The sequence below is a fragment of the Typopeltis vanoorti genome, chromosome 14 (genome assembly GCF_054136105.1).
Source record: "Typopeltis vanoorti isolate ZY-2024b chromosome 14, IOZ_Tvanoo_1.0, whole genome shotgun sequence".
In the NCBI taxonomy this organism is placed as follows: domain Eukaryota; kingdom Metazoa; phylum Arthropoda; class Arachnida; order Uropygi; family Thelyphonidae; genus Typopeltis; species Typopeltis vanoorti.
The window spans coordinates 49,328,496-49,349,490 of NC_143562.1; the positions used below are offsets into that span (position 1 = coordinate 49,328,496).

Genomic DNA, 20,995 nt, shown 5'->3' on the forward strand with positions numbered 1-20,995 from the left:
GCATGGCCTATTTTTAAAACTACGTCTCTGAGGTTTTCAGTAGATGCAGTTTCGGAAGAAGGTTTAAGATAAGATCTTCTATATGTTTTTGCTGATTTAAACTTCGGATTGTGGTTTTAGAGAATGAAGATCTTGATGATGATGATAATAATAATAATAATAATAATAATAATAATAATAATAATAATAATAATAATAATAATAATAATAATAATAATAATAATAATAATAATAATAATAATAATAATAATAATTACATACATGAAAAAAAACAACAAACAACAGCATTCGTATTTTTATTTATCAAAAGTCTACCGAAATGTAGCTTTGTGTGCGATGACAGTGGAAAAACGTCTTCACCTAAATAAGCAATTCTTGCAGAAAAATATATTTCCTAATTTTTCGTATGATAGTTGAGCATTCTGTATTTATAATAAAATGAAGGAATAAATTTTCCTCACGTGAGAAAAATATATAGTTTATTTACTGTAAGCAAATTTTGTTTTATAGAAATTACAACAAAGTTGGATCACAGAGTTCGCCCAGGTCATATCTGTTAGCGACATAGAATGATGCGCAGAAGCGTTGGGGGAAAAAAGAACGACTTAAAGTTCTTCAAGAACGAGTTAACCTTTTCTTTTTTGTGGATACTTTATTTGATAATTCTAAGGCCATAATTTCGCCCTCAACACAGGTAACTTAATTTGAAGTTGAAATTCTGATAACGAATCTTTCTGAACATGTGTTTCTTAAACGTGTTAATCTCTTAATGTCGAAGACAAGGTAAATTTTATGGAACAATGAGCAACAGAATTACTCATTAGATAACGGCTGGTTATTATAGATAATCTCAGAGAGGCAGGGAGGTATAACATGGAGCAATGAAATTCATTTCCTCCTTAAAGTTAATCAAAACAGGCCCCAGTCAGACCAGGGTTCAAACACTCAACAACGAGGCCGGTGACCAGACTGCTTCTTCTTATAATGAGCAGTGTTATTGTCCTGTACGAAATATTAAGGTATACCTTTGGAAACTAAACTGGTTTGCAGATTTTGTATAGTAAATCTCTACTATAATTTTATTAAACACATGTTATAAGGGTCTCAGAATATATTTTGCTTAAAGCCGTTGCATGACAGAAGAAAAAAAGTTACTATTATTCATCCTTAATTAGCTGAAGTTTCCTTTACTGAAATTTCCTTTATTTATACGTTTCCAAAAATCATTACGTGATTATGAAAATCGTTTAGCTATTAGTACACAAATATTCTTAGACACTCTGGCTGTAACCATTTTAATGAAGATCCAAAATAAGTATTTTATTGACAACTTTTTTACAGTCCCGAATTTCATTCCATCGGCATTATTTTGTGCATGTAGACAATTTATAAAAAAAATCGAGCTTATATAATTATGGAATAATTCCTATCTGGCTGTCTGTATGCATTGGGTTTAATAAAATAACACGAATATTACACGTTCAAACGGTAGACTAAACGAAAAGAGATGGTAGTGTGATTTCAATGAAACTTTATGCACTTTTTGCATTTACAGATAGAAGAAGAGAAATGAAAATAATTAAACCATCTGCTTATTTTTAGATTCCTCAAGAAGTATACCTGTTTAAATTTCATTAACGTAGCCAAATGAATATTCTTGTTTCAGCACAGGATTCACATTTATTATAATTCAAGATCAAATATTTCCTTTTATTTTTATATATCGTTACATCATGCAAATAAATCTTTTAAAGTTCAGCTAAATATTAGTGCATTTAGTGGTTATCTGTTCTAGTATTTCATTATAGATGGATTTTCTCCCTTGGTTGGAATTTGATACGAATCTTGTTGACTGGTCTTGTAACAGTTTCAACTGTGTAGTTTGCGTGATCCATCGGATCCAGAGAATGAATCGTGAAATTTCGAAAAATATGGCTTAAAGCCACTTTTAATTCTGTCATGGCATACCTCTGACCTGGAAAGAAATGAAGGAAGCGAAGTATCATTCAGGAAAAAGTAAACTTAAACCATATTATTATTCATACATATCTCTAACTTTTATATCTTTTATATCAAAAGTAGTAATTACTACTTTTAAAGTAGTATATTACTACTTTTATATCAAAAAGTAGTAATTATTATAGTAATTAGTATAGCAATTCTCCCTGTCACGTCACCTCTGATAACTGGGTTTCTTATCGTTCAATAAGTGACATTGCAAATATATCAAAAATCCTATTTTTGATCAATACATTAAAATTAAATTAAAAACATTAAATACATACAAATTAAAAATGCATTCTGCATTTTAAATTTGACATGTCTTGTAAAGAATAAACAACAGTAAAAATGCACAATTCAAAATATTCCATTGGCAATGGTCAAACCAGTGATTCCTTTGGCATTCGCTAATAGGAACGAAGACAACCCTATGAACTTTAAGTATCAACCAATAATATACTGATATTTATTTCTTGTAAGAACGAGTTTTCTTTACTTTCTCTCAATTTCCTGTTTTTCATACCTACAGAAAAGTTCAGGTTTGTCTAGATCTTCAGATTTGAGTTCTCATAGACAATCTGAAGATTGCTTAAAATAAATCACTTATAAAAGCACTTCAGATTAAGCAAAGCTTTACTAACTTTCTTTTCCACTATTTAATATTGAAATGTAGTTCTTATATTGAGGCTTGCACCAAAATGCTCCTTACAATATATTAGTCATATTCATATGTATGGCACGTCTAAATGTACCATATTTTGAATGCAAGTATTTTTCCAGCTGTAACAGGAGAACAGTTTTACAACTGTTCTCCTGTTATAGAAGAGATATTCCAAAGTTCCTTCCTGTTAATCACTTTTTCATAACGTTCTGATGTCCAATGTATTTCGCAAACTATTCTTAGGTAAATTTTAAAAGAGAAAAGTAAATCAAACCTATTTTTAACATCAATTTAGTACCCTTACAGAAAGACACCGCTGCATACCACATCCGATTCTAAGTACGAATTAATATCTCAATATAAAGATATCTTATGCAATTATTTGAAATTGAATTTAATTGAATAGAACTATCTAATAATTGTTAATTTATGTAGAGGTTTACCACAACAGTTCCTTGGACCAAACGAGAAAGGAATGTAGCGGCAGCTGTTGAGTTTGCTTCTCTCATCTGGTTTAAACCTTTCTGGATCAAAAACTTCTGCATTCGGAAATATTTCTTCGTCACGATGAAGGATATAAATAGGTACGTAGACTGCTGTACCTTTAGGGAGGAGATGACCCTCTGGAAATAACAGTTCAAATATAAAGTATATACACACACCGATATGACAAATTTTTTGTATATGAATTCAACTTAACTGATAAAAAGTCTTATCTGTGGTGATCTAATTAGCCTGTCCAAACTCCAATCAGCAGTTGTAGGTTAGAATCCCATCCTCGGCATGGATGATTGTAATTGATGTGAGGTGAGAGATAAATACTCGTGTAATCGGTTGGTGTGAATCCATTGCCCCGCCTACTGAATTGGCGGAAAGTGAGTTTATGAAACCCACTTTTCCGTCTGAAGTGGAAAACAACGTTCTGTATTTGGTCTTTAGAGCAAGGTTTAATACTATGGATGAAATAAAAAAACGTACGACAATCTTTGTAACCACAGTTACTTCCACAATTACACTGGGTGATCTCTTGCTCTCTCCCTTACCGACTTGTATAGAAAAAAAACATCTTCAGTGTCAAACACTAAAACTTATATGCTTCTATCTTGTTTCCTTTCTTTCGCGTATCAGGTAGATTTTGCACTCCGAAACTAATCCATTTTTTCTACTACCCCTCAGAATCTTGGAGAATTTAAAACCTTATAAATGGGATAAAAACTTGCAGATTCCAGATTTTAGCGCATTCCACAATCGCGTCATTTGATTTGCTGTCATCGCTATCTTTGCAATATGGCCTCGAAACTTACATCCCGATCAACAATAACTCCCACTTTCCTGTAATCATCAGTTACCTGGGGTTTTATTCCATCATTTAGCTCATAGCTAGTGATGTGTTTTTCCCAAAGGGCATTACTTTACGCCTGTCCAATTTGAACAGGTAGATAATTAAATTTGCCCATACTCCCAGTCAATCAAAAATATCATCCAGGATCTCTCCATCAATATCATTTATTATCATTCCTCATTGTTTATCATTATTAACAATGAACTCAATACTTCCATTCAACTCATAGGAAAGGAGTTGAATGAGGATGTGCAGATCTCAGTAGTACATAGCTAGTCACTTGTCTTGTCCATTACTCAACTCCGCCACATGCATTCTTTCTTAGGTCATTATCAGCCAACTTCTAATACAAATCAATTGATTCATATCCACTCTTATTTGCTCTAAATTATTTATTACTGTCCTCAGTAAAATACTCTCAATTAACTTTACAAAAATTAGCGAGTCACTGACTAATCGTTTTCTTTATCCAATTTCAATGTCCATTTATTATGACATAAGCAAATTACCAAGATATGACCTTCCCTTGATAACAGCTTGTTGACCCTTGTAGAGTATCACATTCATAGCCATCTGGCCCTGAATTCTATCCTTTACCTATTTCTCCAATAACTTAACCACTACTTCATAGATAATGATTTGACTCTAATTTCATACCTTTGTCTTGAAACCTACTCTATGCAGTGGCATTATTTAGACATTTTTCCACTAATTTGGCTGATTCCCAGCAGGGAAACTCAAATTAATCAGTTTGGTGAGAAGAGTAGTTCTTGTCTATCGTTCGGCATTACAAGGAATTGAAGGTATCTGACAATGTGTCGAACGACATGGTTTTATTTTTCATTTATTTATTTTATTCTTACATATTCAGGAAAATCTGCTTTAGACTTTCTTTAGACAACCCCCCAATAATAAGGAGGGGTTTTGGGTTATAAAATGTCATTTGCCGCATAAGAAAAATTATGAACATCCCTGCCAGAGTAAGTAATCGAATCAGCGGCATGTTTGGCAATACCGGATTCGGTATCCACGCATCCAATCGAGCCGACACTTACAGGATCATGTGTGATCCACCAAACGTTTTCTTTCGGTCAGTTTAAAAGAATAAAAAAGAACCTTGTCTACCTGTTGAGAAACGTTGTTCAAAGATCGAGTTTAGTGGTGTTTAGCGGAGTCGTGTGCCCTCCCACAATGAGTCCGTAGACTTCTTGGAGGTGTAACATAATAATAGCAGCAATAAATAAAATAAAAGAGAAAAATCAGGTGCTCTAATCATTGATTAGAATTTATTCTATAGAAATTATTTTCCCAACGATTTCACCTCTGTACGGTATGTTTGGTCAGGGAATGTTGACTATGACATCGGTATGACATGCATTCCCTCTATATTGAGGGTATGCATGTCATACCGATTATGATCAACTAATGTTATTAGAATTAGTGTTGATATTAGTATATAAGCTCCTTATATATTTTGACGGCTTATCCATTATATTGTATTATATTTTTAAGCAAGCATCGTTCAAAAAGTTTATAGTTTTTTTTGATGAAGTAGAATTACACTAGGGTAACTCGTAAAATAAAATTAGTCCATCCGAAACTCAGTGTGAAGTTGGATAGTAGTATATTCGGGTATAAGACTACATTTCTTTATTTATCTTTAGATGAGTATGAAATCAATTAAAAACTGGACGCTAATAAATCCAGTGAAATAAGACTTGGCAAAAAGTTCGACTACTGGGTGTATTCTGATAAATGAAACGCAAAGCAAATAAAAAAGCAGTATTTTTTTATTTATAAGTACTGCTTAGATGTCGGTGAATAAAGGTAAATAGTGAATTTTCCAAATAACTGATGCAGTATTTCAGCAATGTTTAAATCGCTCTGGTAGGAACAGGTGAACTAAAATTATATTGACATCGAATACCTGATGAAGTATCTTTTAAATATGGAAAAATCCAGAGATTGCTAAGCAAAGTAAACGGTATTTAGAACAGGAAGTGTACCGATTGAAAGAACCATATCTGCGACAGAAAATGTTCGACACAAACCTGAGGAAAATGTTTGCATTTTAGATATGTATTCTATGTGATGTATGTTTTCGAAGATTGAATCCATTGTTAAGGATTCAATTTCATTAAAGTTAAATAAATAGGTTACACGAATGGCTCCTAGTGACTACAGTGATTTACGTTAAGTAATATAGGCAAACTAAAAATATTCTCAAATGTTTACCATTCAGGAATTAGGGATACCAAAGTGCAAGAGCAATTTTTTCATTTATGTTTTCTACAGCACACGTGGAAACCCTGATATTGAATAATATATAGCTAGGAATTGACAGGGAATAATCAATTATTAGAACAATTTCATGTAATTGGAGTCTAAACAGGTTGTTCGCTGCTTATGACTAGGGATTTGCTAATTTATGGGATCAATATCCTAATAACTGATAATGATTGAGTTAGGATTTCGTCTGTCTAAACAAGATCTATCAAGAAGAGTAATTCAAAAAAATCGTGTTACGTTTTCAAAAGATTTAAAACGATATCAAAGAAACTTAAGGGGGTTTGCGGGATGGGGTTGAGAAAGAGATTCTCAACCCCATCCAGTTATATCCCCCATCCATCCCATTACAATGCCAATGTAAATGTGTTAAAGTGCAAAATGTGTTAATTAATTTTGTGTTAATTAATTTAAATAAGTTCGCCTAAATTACTTTTCACAGCAAGAAATGTATTAAGTGATTTTCAAATGTTTATGTTGAAAATGGTAAGTAATAGTACAGAAATGCATCACGAGGGACAAGAGTTACAATTCTTAACCCTCCAGTAATTTTCTTTATAGGAGAAGATGTCAAGATACGCAAAGGAAACCCTACTCAGTTAATAAGTTGAAATCTGCGATGATATATCTCCCATAGCAGTACATCGACTTAAGTCAGAATAGGCTAATGGAGTTTTCATTATATTCTATTAAAAGGTGGCATTGGATTTAATACTTTTTGGACGGAAAATAATTTTCAGTACATCGCAAGATGCGGGAGAAAGAGGGATCACACGTGGAAATTGTGTATTATTGTGACTAGCAAAGGTGTTATGATTAAATGTATTACCTGGAGAGAGGTTGGAATCGGTTTCCAGAGAACCTTATTTTCATGATGAAATTAGCTATAATATCTATATACTCTAAATTAAGCATATGACGGTATTGGATGCGATGGGTTCATTCCACTATCTGACGAAGTTTTGAGAGGCAAGCTTTCTTCTAGAAGGACTGGTAGATACGCAGATGCTCTCTCCACGTGTTGGAGACAGTCCCTACACTGCCCGTGCCCAAGATTCGAGCCTCTCGTGCTCTTGACGGGAGAGCGGATACACTAATTATTCGATCAACTAGGCCGACTATACTCTCATCAGCGCTCTTTTCTTGTAGCTCTCAACTTTGGCCATTAAAATTCCAATTATTAGAAGTGAAAGAAAAGAGAGAAGTTTCACAAGAATACTGAGCGATTATTTGAAGGAAGTTCTCCTTCTAGGTTTAATAACTTAGTTTGTTGAATTTGGCATAAAGTGACGAAGCCTATCCTTACGTTATAAAGAGGAATGTAGAATAGATTTCCATTTTCTATTGCCTGTCCGTGCAACGCGGAGGCACGATGAAAATATAATAAAGAAAATATGATATGAGTCCTTGACTCCCTGGAGGTCTCAGACAATAATAATAATAATAATTTTATTTTCTTTTTTAAAGTTAAGGAGAAATATTTATAGATTTTTTTCTGCAGAAACGTTTGTAAACAAGCAGCGCAGAGAGAATTAAATTAGTGTGTGTGTGTGTGTGTGTGTGTGTGTGTGTGTGTGTGTGTGTGTGTGTGTGTGTGTGTGTGTGTGTGTGTGTGTGTGTGTGTGTGTGTGTGTGTGTGTGTGTGTCTGTCTGTCTGTTATTTTGATACAGAATTAATATTTTATAATTGCATTTACAGTAATACCTTGAATAATGCTGTTAATACTTTGCTAAAATATTCTCAACGTGTACAACCACTCTGAATTAACAGGTTTTGTGCAGCACGTTTACCAAAAAACATGTAACGAAGCTTTCGTGAAAAAAATGCACGAAACGGGACTAGGCAAATAATAATACTGCTCTTTTATATTAAAGAAAAGTATTATAATTCTTGTAGAATAACGAACTCCTGGAATATTTCTGAACATATTATACTAATGTTGATAGTTATTATTATGTTTCTATCTGAAAAAAATAATAATAATCGACTGTATGACGCACACTTTTTTCTGTCATTAATATACTGCTTTAGGGACCACGGGATTGCGATAGAAGTCCGTTTTCGCTTATATTTTACTCTAATACTTACCAAGCATAACGTCCTTCGTACAACGACGACCAATTATTGGGGCAGGGGGATATAGGCGAAGTGTTTCCTAATGAAGAAAAAAAAATAAATAAAAATAAAACAATTATATCTTATATTTATGATAAAGGTCTAAAGTTATAGCAGACAATAACGAGATTTCTATGAAGATGTCCTGCTGTTATTTTTAATTCAAAGCAAAAGTAAAACGATGATATCAGTTTTGCAACATTACTGTTATTATTTCATGACATCCAAGATATGCAAAGTCGTGGTATGGAACACAAGGAACACACGGTCTGTTCACATAGAATAGCCTATTCATGAAGCATTCACAATAAAATCATTAAATCCCAAATTGCGAATTATTTCCATTATGAGGACATTAGGTTTAACGTAAAGGAAAGAGGCAACTTGAAGGAACACTTTGATCACATCATTGAGAACTCTCTCGATGAAATCCAGACTTTTCTTTAGCTGCATAAGGTGTAGTTTGAACCGATACTTGCTTTCATTTTACTTGCCAATTGCTGGCTGTTGTGGTTTACCCGTGGGATTTTCTCTTTTCTATTAGTTTTTTTAAATTAAAGGACTTCGACTTTAAAATAGCAAACAGAATACTCCAAAGGGACACCACATAAGCAAATAAAATAAAACTAGTGCTTTAAATTCGTCCATGATATCATTGTAAATAAAGTACTTGAATTTTAATTATGCAGCATATAAGGATTTGAACATAGACAACAGTATTCTTCAATAAACGTTTACACCGATAAATAATGAATTAGGTTTGCTTACCTGGTGCACACGTCGGTTTACCATCATTCGCCTTGATTCCACTCACCATAGATTACCCATCGATGTCTGTCAGCTATCACTAGCCACGAAACAGCCACATGTCACATTTGCTCCACTTTAAATATTTATTTTCATTGTGGTAGTCTTTCCAATGCATTTTTAAAGTCCCAGCAGTATCATGGTAGAAACCATTTCTTTTTAGTCAATTCCACAGCCCATTCATTATAAAATGTGAACAAATTACTAAGACAGTACCCTTATTTTCTAAAGCAGTGCTCTCTTAGATTATCGGATACCTATTCACTCATTCCTGATTTAACCCACTCCCGACATAATAAGTGGTCAAGATAATAAGTAGTTTGCAACTGCTGTCTCGAAGCCATCTTTATAATGCAACTATCTTACACTCTTTTCTCGCCATTGAAACCATTCCTGAGTTTAGAATTCGATTAGTTCTTAATCTAATTTGCTGTAAGTATTCATAGCCACATTCGTGTAGTAAAACAAGCTGACATAACGCTTATTCCCACCAATATTCGCATTGATATTTTTCAATATGTTGAGCATCTATATATTTTTTCTACCACAATCCTCACATCAGCCCCTCTCTAACATTGGTAGCTGTAAACTATAAAGTCTATACAGGTCTGATACATACACAATAATCGCTCAGCAAGCACATTCGTGGAAAACACCTTATGCAACTACAACAGTAAGAAATCACCCTGTCCTCAAGCTTCACACTATGCCTTGCTCTTACCAGTTTTACGACTACTAAAGACCACCTACTAATTTTCCCGTGAGGAAGATCGGATATGTTCTCGGATCTCACCTATATATCAAAAACCGTGTCGGAATTATCTCATCAGACGCATAGTGAGACGTAAAACTATGATCACAGAAACAAAATTAATTAAAATTTTTATCTATTAATGAAACTAATAAAAAATGTTGAAATTTACCTTTATCACACATTCCAGATATGTCAGTTTCTTCAAATCATCTGACGTTACATCTTGGTCACTGTTTTGCCCAAACACGGAATCAATTTCTTCGTGGATCTTGTCTTGTACATGAGAATCAAACGCGACGCAATAGAGAGTCCACATCAATGCTGTTGATGTAGTGTCTTGACCCTAATTGAAATAAAGAAATAACTTACACCATATATAAACAAATGATAAATTTTTATACAAAATTATTTTAGTATAGCATTATCCAAACCTTCTAACAACATGTTTTAAGACAGAGAGAGAAGTATATCTCAAACTGTTCTACTAAATCGAAACATAGAAATGCAGATATTAATTTAAGATTTTATAGTATGATATATAACAAACGTTACGCTCATGATACGTTCTACCCAGCTTTTTTGGACTTGGGAAAATAAGGAAAGGAAACTAGAACACATACAACAATAATAATAGCATTATTATTATTCATATCGATCTCTATTTATATCTATCAATAATTTAGCTATCGTATTATCTTCCTTTAAATTCGACCACTAACAAATGAAGAGAGTTAAAGTCTAATAAAACGAAACTTTAAATTAAACTTTAATTTAAACTTTAAAAGGAAACGTTCGAGGCTCAACACAAAAAGTGCTGATAGCATACGTCCACACATTCGAAATAAGTGGATTTATTACCCAGCTGGAAGAACTGAGAATTTCTGGCAGAGGAAAAAAGGAAGAAAAAACATCAACCTCAGAGAATTAGTATACTACCCGATCAGCGGGCTTGAATCCAGCGTGATTATCCTTAAAGGGAAATGGAAATAAATCATGATATAATGAGCAGCGAAATAAATCCTCGCTCAATAAATGCTAGAGGACGTGCCAGAGTACTGCGTAACAGATTCGTCCTGCATTATATCCTGCACAATGGTCATAAATAGTTATGCAACAGGAAACTTTCCTGCATTCTGCCAGCTAATAAAACGATCACTTTACTATAAAATAATATCTCAGGATGAGGGATAGATGTAGAAAGTTTTTTAATTTGGGTATATTATGCTTTAAAGATACCAAGTAATTTTATATAAACTTGGTTTTAATCCTATTTCCTAAGCAAGTTATTCTATTTCCCCGGTTTTCCACTGACGAGATCTCAATATAGGTCGAAACCGGTCTGGATAGTGACCCTAGCCGTTAATGTATAACATCATACATCTCCTTAAGGTGATGTGCTTTGCTTTAGGGGAAAATTCTAAGGAAAGTGATCGTAGCTTAATCCAACTTTACCAGGAGTTGCCTCAGACTTTCACTACGTTCGGGTGCATACTTCAAATACCTGTCTGTTTCTTTACTTGTGAAATTGGATTAAAACAAAATTTAAAAAAAAATAAACATCTTTGGTATATATATATATATATATATATATATTGTTCCTATTGGAATAGATCGGACCGATTTTACAACACAGGAACTTTATGAAATGGTAAATAAATAATAATTTTAAAGCATATGACAGTTAAACATTCAAAATATATTTCATAAACTGAAACGAGTAAACACAGGTTATTAATGCTAATATATTATTTCTTCCAAAAAATTACGGTGAAGATTCAAATAGGATTACCGCAAACATGATGTTGTCCATTTCTTCTCTAATTTCATCTTCTGTCAAAAGTGGATCGGAAGTATAATGTTGGAAATAAGAATCTAGGAGAATCAAATTTTTGTCCTTCCTGTCATATTCTTTCTCTTCCGTAGACTCTTGACTCTTAAAAAACAACTCTTTTCTCTTTTTCACAACCTGCAGAAAAATGAATTATTATTCGCTAAAATTCTTTATCTATCCAAAATCTGCTTTTATGTATACAATTTCTCCTTGTGATTGACTTATATCGGAAATAAAGTACATAATAAGTGCATGATCCACACACAAACAATAAAAATACAACACCCCAACTAGATTCCAAGGCGTAAACAGGGAATATGCGAATAATTCATATGCATATAGAATAATAGTCAGATTGAGATTAACACAGTTATCATTTTTAATGCGATTTCCTGGCAAAACGCGAAAAAGCAATTTTAAGCATGAACACTTTATATTATAAACAACTGATGTATATGCGTGCTAAATAGTGTTTAACCTAATATAAATTCTGTGCACATGCGCGATACGGGCAGATGCAAAATTAACGAAGATAAAATTTGATTTTTATGTCGCATGGAGAAAAATATATAAAAAGATGAAGTGTTACTACAATTTGAAAGCCGTCTTTTTTATCGAAACCGCGTTGTATAAGTACCGCATTATACGAGGGTTACCTGTACTCTTGTTATCTTCGGTAAATAAAAGAGTCCCACTTTCCCAAGTGAAATTTCACCAAGTTTGGTTGAATTTCGTCTAACACAATATTTGGCCACAGCACTCTGAACAAATCCTTTTTAATCATGACTAATCTGTATTATTAAATTTATATCTAAAAATGTTTCAATTGCTTCTGCTCGGTATAAAAATAAACTCTTGGCTTTTTGTAGTTATGACGTTATCAACTTAATAATCAGATGGGTACTGAATATTTTGTATGGTAGGAACAATTTCGTTACTTTTGATCTGGAAAAATAAGCAAAATGGGTTATCAGCAATTTTATGTCCTAACTTCCAGATGACCAACTTCGATTGTATTTTTAATAGGCTATGCATTATTTGTTATTTGTGATATCTATCTATCACAAATAAATAATAAAATAATAAATATCACAAATAATATAATAAAACTAAAAAAAAGATAATAAAACAGAATAAAACGTTTTCTTTTAGTAAGTTGAATTTATTCCGTTGTTGAATTTTTCCCATGAAATTTAAATAAAATATAAAACCTTTTTTCTCATATTTAGTAATCTTTAAATCAATCTAGATTTTATTTTAACCAATGAACTGAAAACTCCACTATAAGAATTTGTACCATCCTTATTTTTTTATACATGAGAAAATAATGTTCGTTTGGTTCGTTAAAAAAAAAAATAAATCAAGAAAATAAAAATAAGTAAACTCGACTGACCTTTCTGATGAAGCTGTGTAAATGATGCAAATCTTTCTTGAATTGCCTTCCTGAGACCGATAAGTTGAAATAGATGAAATCTGGCCATAGCCATGGACTAATTATCCGGTGGAAAATAAGCTTCGTTACGCTAAATTTCATAACAGAAAAACAGTTAACAAGATTATAAAAAATATTAACATAACAGACCTTGTATTGGAGTAAGAAAGAAATTTGCTTCGGGGTGAGGATCCCAGGTTACATTAACAAAAGAAAGTATTAATATTTGTATTCCCCATATTTCTAAAGCTCAGCACAACCACACTTATAAACATTAGGTCCCTGTTCTCGAGCAACTTCTTTTCAGACATATTAGCAAAATTGCCACTCTAATTCAAGATTTCGATGTTGAATTCAAAGTCTTCATTTGTCATCAACTTTTATTCAAATTGACTTAATGAAGCAAACATGCAAGTGCTTGGACCCAGCCACAAGTTCGCAGTAGGGGTCAGAGAATGCATTGACCAGAACTGCTACTTCATGTAGAATTTGGAGTTCTAGTTGGCTGCCAATATTCCCTAAAGCCTTAGATTTGACGTTGCTAACATTCTTATTCCACAATGAATTCATCAAACATCTCTCTTCTTCCCAGATCGATTGTCTCATTAGTCTATCGTAAACCAAAATTTAATAATCGCTACAGAGGGTCCAAAGTAATCCAAATATCAGAATTACAAAGTAATCCTGTTACTTGAATTACTTTGGAACACGCACACACTCACATGCTTTGGAACACATATTTGAAACACCATTTTTTATTGTGTGTGTGTGTGTGTGTGTGTGTGTGATGTGCCATATATAGTGCCATATAGCTGCTTGTAGCAGAAAAATATGAAGGAAAACGGTGCTCTCAAGTTTGAAAGAGTCGTTGTTATAGGAAGTCATGTTGCCGTCCTGTCTGTCCGGAAAATTGTTGACATATTGGGCAACTCCAGATTAACAATCATCGAAACGATACTGAGGTAGAAACCCAGTGAATCTATTGGAAGAAAAACCGAGATTGGATGACCCCTTCAATCACCAAACATCACCACAGGGTGCTACACAAGGGATGAATGTGAAATTCTCCATTCATTGGCCAACACGTTGAATGCCGATTTATGAGCATAGACTGAGACCACGTGTCTGCATTAACACATTCAGAACCGAGACTCACAACAGTGGTTTCCATTGTAGGACCCAATATACAAGCGCCGTATTACCAAACCAATACGAAGCGTCGTCTTCAATGGTGCAATATGGGACGTGGAAACTTAGAAAGCTATATTATGGAGGGACGAATCATGCTACACCCTCTAACGAGAGGATCAATGGGTATGGATGTGGTGAAATATCGATGACCTTCACTTACAACAGTTCGTAACCCTAACTATAAAATTCGGAGGTGGTTGTGAGATGGTATAGTGCTCTTTTTCCTGGATTGCACAAGGACCTCTGTTTATGGGGCCTCGAAAACTGAACAACGAGATGTACCTGAACATTCTTGACAATGCAGTGCTTCCTAATTTATGGTGTTCCTGCGGAACTGACTGTTGTTTCTTCAGAAAGACAAAGTATGGTGTAATAAGCCTGCTGCTCTAATTAACTGCCTTTGGGACCTGATGCTACCAAACATGACTAGGCTCTAAAGCGTCCCAGTCTGAACTCAGTTGAAATTGCAATGACGGGATGAAATGGAGCATCGTATGAGATCAATGGAAGTTAGCCCAATAACAGTCTATGTGCTAGACTATTGTGGGCGGTCCACCTGTAAGCTTGTAATTAGATCATAAACTCTAGGTCCTCATTACAAGCTACAGAAAGTATTGCCGAAAATTCTAATTGATTGTAATCTATGCTTTTGGAACGTCTAATCCGTAAGATTACTGCAACCATCGCAGCGGAAGGAGGCCCTATATCGTAATATGGTAGGCTAAATGGCTTTTTGTTATTCACACTATGGTGACCGCTGACGTCCTTCAAAGCAGTGTGTGTGTGTGTGTGTGTGTGTGTGTGTGTGTGTGTGTGTGTGTGTGTGTGTGTGTGTGTGTGTGTGTGTGTGTGTGTGTGTGTGTGTGTGTGTGTGTGTGTGTGTGTGTGTGTGCGTAGTGTTTCGAAGATTACTGTATACATAATCACCTTGCTTATTTATACAGTAATCCCAGTGGTTTTATCAGAGGCATGGAATCATATCCATGTATCTCTAGAATTTCTCAACCGTGACTCTTTTGGGGAGCAGCAGTTATTCTGCTGAAAATTATCAACGAGATCTAAGCGACGTCATTTCCAGAGAGAATATCATCATGGAGAACATGAAAAGTCGTCTAGGCGAGGTCAGGTGAATATGGAGGTATTGAATGACTGTTCGGTTTTGGGGCAGCCAGGATAGAAGTGTTGTCATGATTGAGAAAACACAATAGTTGTCATTTCCTGGATGTTTGCACCGAATTCTCTTTTTTACCTTCTTCAAAATCTCTCATCGAACCTTGCCGTTGAAACTTCGATGAGGTGTGCGTGTGTGGGGGGAAGGATTTCCTGTGGACAATCCCTTTGATGCCAAAACGAAACATGCGTGACAGCATACAAATCGTTTTTTGGCACCTTCCCCCGTAATGACTGGTACCTTCTCCCCTGTTGCTGCAGCAGATTTTTTAAAGTTGAAGCAAAATATCATGAAGCGTCTTTAGTACTTAAAATCTGCAATTTCAGTTGGAGAAAATAACCATCGAACCACAAAAAAAAAAAAACAGGACACTAAAAAAACGCACGTCAGCCAAGATAATTCTCTCTAACCTTGACATTTGTTGCCATACTGATTTGTAAAGCACACTATACGCTCCTTTCATAGGCGAAATATAATATTTAGACTGGTTCTCCCACAGCTATTCAAATATTCAGAAGCTTAGGTTCATACCTGGTATGTAGGCATGGGGTGATGTTGAGAGGATTAACAGGAGAGATGAATGAATGTATATGATATATATATATTAGCTATTGCGTTTCATTGAATGTGATCAGTAGCGGGCATAATGCAAATTGGCAGTCATCTTGAATATAGGATTAATGTTATGGTAGCGTGAGAAGCGGATGATGCAGAAGACGATATCCTTAAGACAACTGGAATGAAGAGTACGCTAGCTGACCATACTGCAGCTAAATCTACTGCTATAATGTACAATGAAACAGCTAGCAAGCAAGATAGCGAAAGAGTGACTAACGTGATAGCAAGGAGAAATAATAAATAGTGAGTGAAGAGCTAAAACGGGATTGAGAAATTTATCTCATGCTTCGACATTCATTGTGTTTGGGAATTCAGTTATTAGCGCATGGTGAATGATAAAGTGAGGCTAAAAAGAAATCATGAAGAGTTGTTTCGATCGGTTGCCATTAGAAGAAAGATGGATTAGGAAAGGATGTTACTGATTGGAGAAAATGGTTGCATGATAAACACCAAGGAAGATGCACCTGAGATTTTAAATTACCAATTCTGAAAGGTATATATTTCTTCTTCTTCGTGAATGGGATATCATGTACAACATGAGTACACTATACAGGTGAAAGGAGAGACTGACAATAAGTGAACAGGAGGTATACGAGGATCTCGGTACACTGCATGTGAAACACGCTGTGGGACTTCATGATCTGTTTTGAGTGAATAGACCACGTTGTTGATACTAACACTAGAGGCGTCTCTTTTAACATGAGTCCTAGATTGAATCAAGTTCCAAAGGAATGGTAGGAGGAGAGAAAATCATTTACGATAATTATAGAGGCTTAAAATTAAGGCTTTGAATTATAATCCAGTCTGTGTGTTCTTGAGTTGTGAAAGTGTTTGTGATAAAGCATTGAACTCTGGATGAAGGACTAAAATTCATAACTGGTTTCGAATCAACAACAATTACCTTGGTTAACAGCATGGATTTGCTAAAAGAAGGGCATGCTTTAGCAATTTACTTATTTATTATAACAAGATGACAAGTGGATTGTACAAGAGAAATAATTCGCAGTTATATTTTTTTAGATTTTGAAAGAACTATGACAAATTACCGCAGAGGAGCTGGTGACTAAATGAGAACGAATGGGATCCACGAGTACATTACAGCGAAGGAACGGAGATTGCTTGTCTCATAGGTATCAGCAATTTGTGTATAGAGGTGCAATATGTCAAAAAATTTGGAAATGAAATTTGACAGAGTCAATGTGCAGTAATTAAACGATGTAACTTACCTGTCGAGTGCATGTAAATATTCCTGATTCTTGCCAAGCTGAGCATCAACCTTCACTCCCATGGCAGTTTCTGTATAATAATAAATCAATTCAAGTAATTAAAGAAAAAAAAGGGGGACAAAACTGATTTGAAATTCAGTTGCATAAATTATTTACAGATTATCTATATTAAAAAAAAAGAAATTTCGCCTGCTGGTGAAAACGTTGAAAATTAATCGGTGCTGAAACTAAAATGTCCATCATCCTTTAATTCCATAACGTTTATTTTACTAAAGGATGAAGAACAGTGCTGAAAATCTCCATCATACAACAAGTGTATGGCGTTGAAATTTCAATATTACATCTCCCAGTTCTAATCACACGATTAATTCACTTTCATTATGAAAACCATACGATGTTTGTGCTTTTCAATCTACTTTCTAATCAGCCTTCCTTGAATACGGCCTTCAATACCACAAATGAATGCGTATTTTCTTATCTGAAAAGACACATTTTTCCACATTGTTAATAAACCAGGCCTTTGTAAATACTGGCCGTTCATGTTTTTAAAATTATTGTTTAAATTGCATAAATAATCTCAAATACTGAATCATGAAGGGCAATGTTTCTTAAGACTGTTCTGTTCATCGATCAAAATTACTCTCAAGGTGTTGATTTTATTTTCTCATGTTCATGTGTCTTGTTACAAGAATTCCGTTATGTTAGCCATCATAATATTCGTCATTAACTCAAACGTACAGTTTTCTGACAGACACCGCAAACTAGATTAATAATTTTTCCGAATAAAAAAAATGTGTGTTCAGAAAACAACATCCAAAGAGGTATGTCCAAAATTTCTCCTATATTTCATTCTTCATATATTAGTTTTATAACATTTCAGAAATGCCCTATAATTTTAGGTAAAGAGTGTCAATGACATTTTAAAAAAGGGACACTTTTAAACGAAAATAGGCTATATTAGTCATTAAAATAATTCTGTTTTGAACTAGGGAAAACATCGCTTTTAACAATAACATAGTCAATGAGAGTTATTTCTTGCAACTTCTCTCCTTTTTAACTTAGTGATAGTAATAACCAATCCTTGTCCTGAATAACAGAAATCCAGCAGTCATTAACCGTTATTATTAGCTTTGAGCTTTTCTCCAGTTGTTATTCAAATATTTCTGCAATGTCTAGTAATCATTTCCTACTCTGTTCTTTAGATCTCCGACAAGGACCAAATTTCCGCTTTTTTATTGAGCAAGCTAACTTCATTAATGCATGAAAAAATCCCTCTTCATCGGTAGAACATTCTCAGGAATTATAAGCAGTTACGCGAATTCTTCAATTCCCCATTCTTATATTAGCTTATATAACTCTACTTGATATTGCCTGCCTTTAAAAACGATTAGCTTCGTATTTACTGTTGAATACTACAGTTTCCCGTTCTTTTCCGGAGTGTTATTGCCGAAATATAGCATCTTGTATTTGTTGCTTAGAAAGATCTCACTTACTTTTGTGTTCTTTGTTTCAGTGACGTCTATTGTGTCTATCTACTCCTTATCCAATTCTTCTACTAGTTTCTTTTATTTTCCATTGGTGCTTCTTACGATGTTAGTACCGATCTTCATTCCGATGACAACGATTTGGGATATATTCTGGGATTGGTTCTGTTACCTGTTTTTGAGTTGTTTCTTCTGCTTCCGTGTCGAAATCAATGGGATTGTTTAACTTGTTTAACTGGGCGAAGCCCAACTGGCATGAAATTGTGTAATGTTGTATCATCATTATACATTGTGGTTTAAGCCAATAAGAATACAATTTGATCGCCTGTTTGGCATATTACCAGCCAATCCTTGTTCGTTCGGTATCGAGGTAGATGCCTAACAGGGTGCACTACGACAAGGTGAGGATTTCAACATTATGTCAGAAGCTATGGTCGATTTTCCACATTGATTAAAAGATTATATGGAGGTCTCTTTCCACTTATACAGCATGACACTTACGTGCCCCTAACTAACTGTTAGAATAATTCCAAATATTGCAGATAATATGATCTACATAATATAAATATTAAAATAATTCTTAGGTTCTCCAAATGTTTCGCCACAATGAATAAGCACTTTTACAGCATAAGTACGTGATTTGTAGATCGCTGATGGATAATAATGAAAAGTCAGAATTTTCAAAGAGTTTAGCTAAACCCAATTATGAATTTTGCTTTGACAAGTCAAATAACTATACTTACCACAAAAAACATCCAAAGTAAAAGCATTCACTAACGGAATGATATCAGTCCACTCTTTCTCAGCAGAGAGTTTTAACATTTCGATCATAGTGCGCGATTTCTCGTTAAATATTTGAAGGAAACCTTCATAACTTTTAAAGTGCAATGCTGAAATCGTTATCTTTCTTCTGCTCCTATATTTTTCATCTGAACTGTAAATAAAGACATATTACTATTCGTAAGAGAGATATAACGTTGGCAATACTTATATATATATATGGGAAATATTTTCTATTATATATATATATATATATATATATATATATATATATATATATATATATATTTAAATGAAAATATTTTTTAATCAAACTCACGTCTTTAGAATATGAAGACCTTAAGCAGTAAATGGCAAAATGTATGGATTCCGTCAATGATACCCCGCCCCATAGAGTCATGCTTGTCTACTCCACTACCGCAGTGCGAGTGCAATAGACTGATTTGGAGAAACGAAAATGTTGCTCTTCATATTTCCAACATATTTCATAACATTTGACATCGAAGGATTCTCAAGAAATTTTATGTTTATTTCTTGAGTGAAAAAGGAAAAATGTGCCACTTAACTAAAGTCCGTATAATTCAAACCCTGTTCTTTCATCAATACTTTCCTTATACGCGTAAATGACCTTCTCTATCCGATATACAACCCTATTCACAAATTATATCTTTGGGTGTTCACATAACTCAAAAGAAGTGAACACTGATCTTCGTATACTCTTCCTTGGTAGAGAGAAAACAATCTAATCACTCTAAATTCGTAGAAAGCGCATTTTTCTTTTTTTACTCAAGAAAAACCTTTGGTCTATTCAATTTCGTTTGAAAATCCTCAGCTCTATCAAGATCGCACCTTGCTTCTAGGATGACATTTAGTGCTAGCATCTGCTTCGAAAAAGAAATTGGCATCTTATTTCCTTCAAAACAGCAAGGACGTGAATTAATATTGTGATCATGGGGTTTTTATGAGGAAAATGAATTTCTCGCGTGGTGAGAGACCACCGTCCCGCTTGCTGAAGGCATGAAGTGGCTGAAAACGTTTCATGGGTGGACTCTAGAGCAGGGTTTCCGGACAATGTAAAAATAAATAAATAAATTATAAAAAATATATTAAATTGATAAAAATGGAAAACCATCCTTAGCGCAGCAAGGGCACCAATGTGCTATAGGTTTAGTAATCAGCTTTCGTAGGTGGTAACAACATAAAACAATCTCTACTTGAAGTTATATTTGAAATCTTCCTCTGTTTATTAAAGTACGTAAAAGAATGTATCTGGTTGAAGGAAAATGTATTCCGTT

At 34.1% G+C, this 20,995-nt stretch overlaps 1 protein-coding gene across 1 annotated transcript; it reads right to left on the reverse strand.

The window, feature by feature from the left end:
- Positions 1–1,469: 1,469 nt before the first annotated feature.
- Positions 1,470–19,816, reverse strand: LOC150099444 (cytochrome P450 4C1-like). The gene is made up of 8 exons (XM_090404380.1): positions 19,664–19,816; positions 17,437–17,506; positions 13,192–13,321; positions 11,757–11,933; positions 10,137–10,310; positions 8,380–8,446; positions 3,106–3,285; positions 1,470–1,975 (listed from the first exon to the last, which is right to left on the reverse strand). The coding sequence occupies exons 1-8, from the start codon at positions 19,749–19,751 to the stop codon at positions 1,803–1,805; spliced, it is 1,059 nt and encodes a 352-aa protein (XP_090260506.1). The 5' UTR covers positions 19,752–19,816; the 3' UTR covers positions 1,470–1,802.
- Positions 19,817–20,995: the final 1,179 nt, after the last annotated feature.

Excerpts from the sequence above, each read along its gene's own strand:
- LOC150099444 (XM_090404380.1), bottom strand. The coding sequence starts at position 19,751 with ATGATCGAAATGTTAAAACTCTCTGCTGAGAAAGAGTGGACTGATATC. Across the intron at positions 13,322-17,436 it reads TATTTACATGCACTCGACAG|CGTAACGAAGCTTATTTTCC; the intron begins GTAAGTTACATC and ends TATGAAATTTAG. Across the intron at positions 3,286-8,379 it reads TACGAAGGACGTTATGCTTG|AGGGTCATCTCCTCCCTAAA; the intron begins GTAAGTATTAGA and ends TGTTATTTCCAG.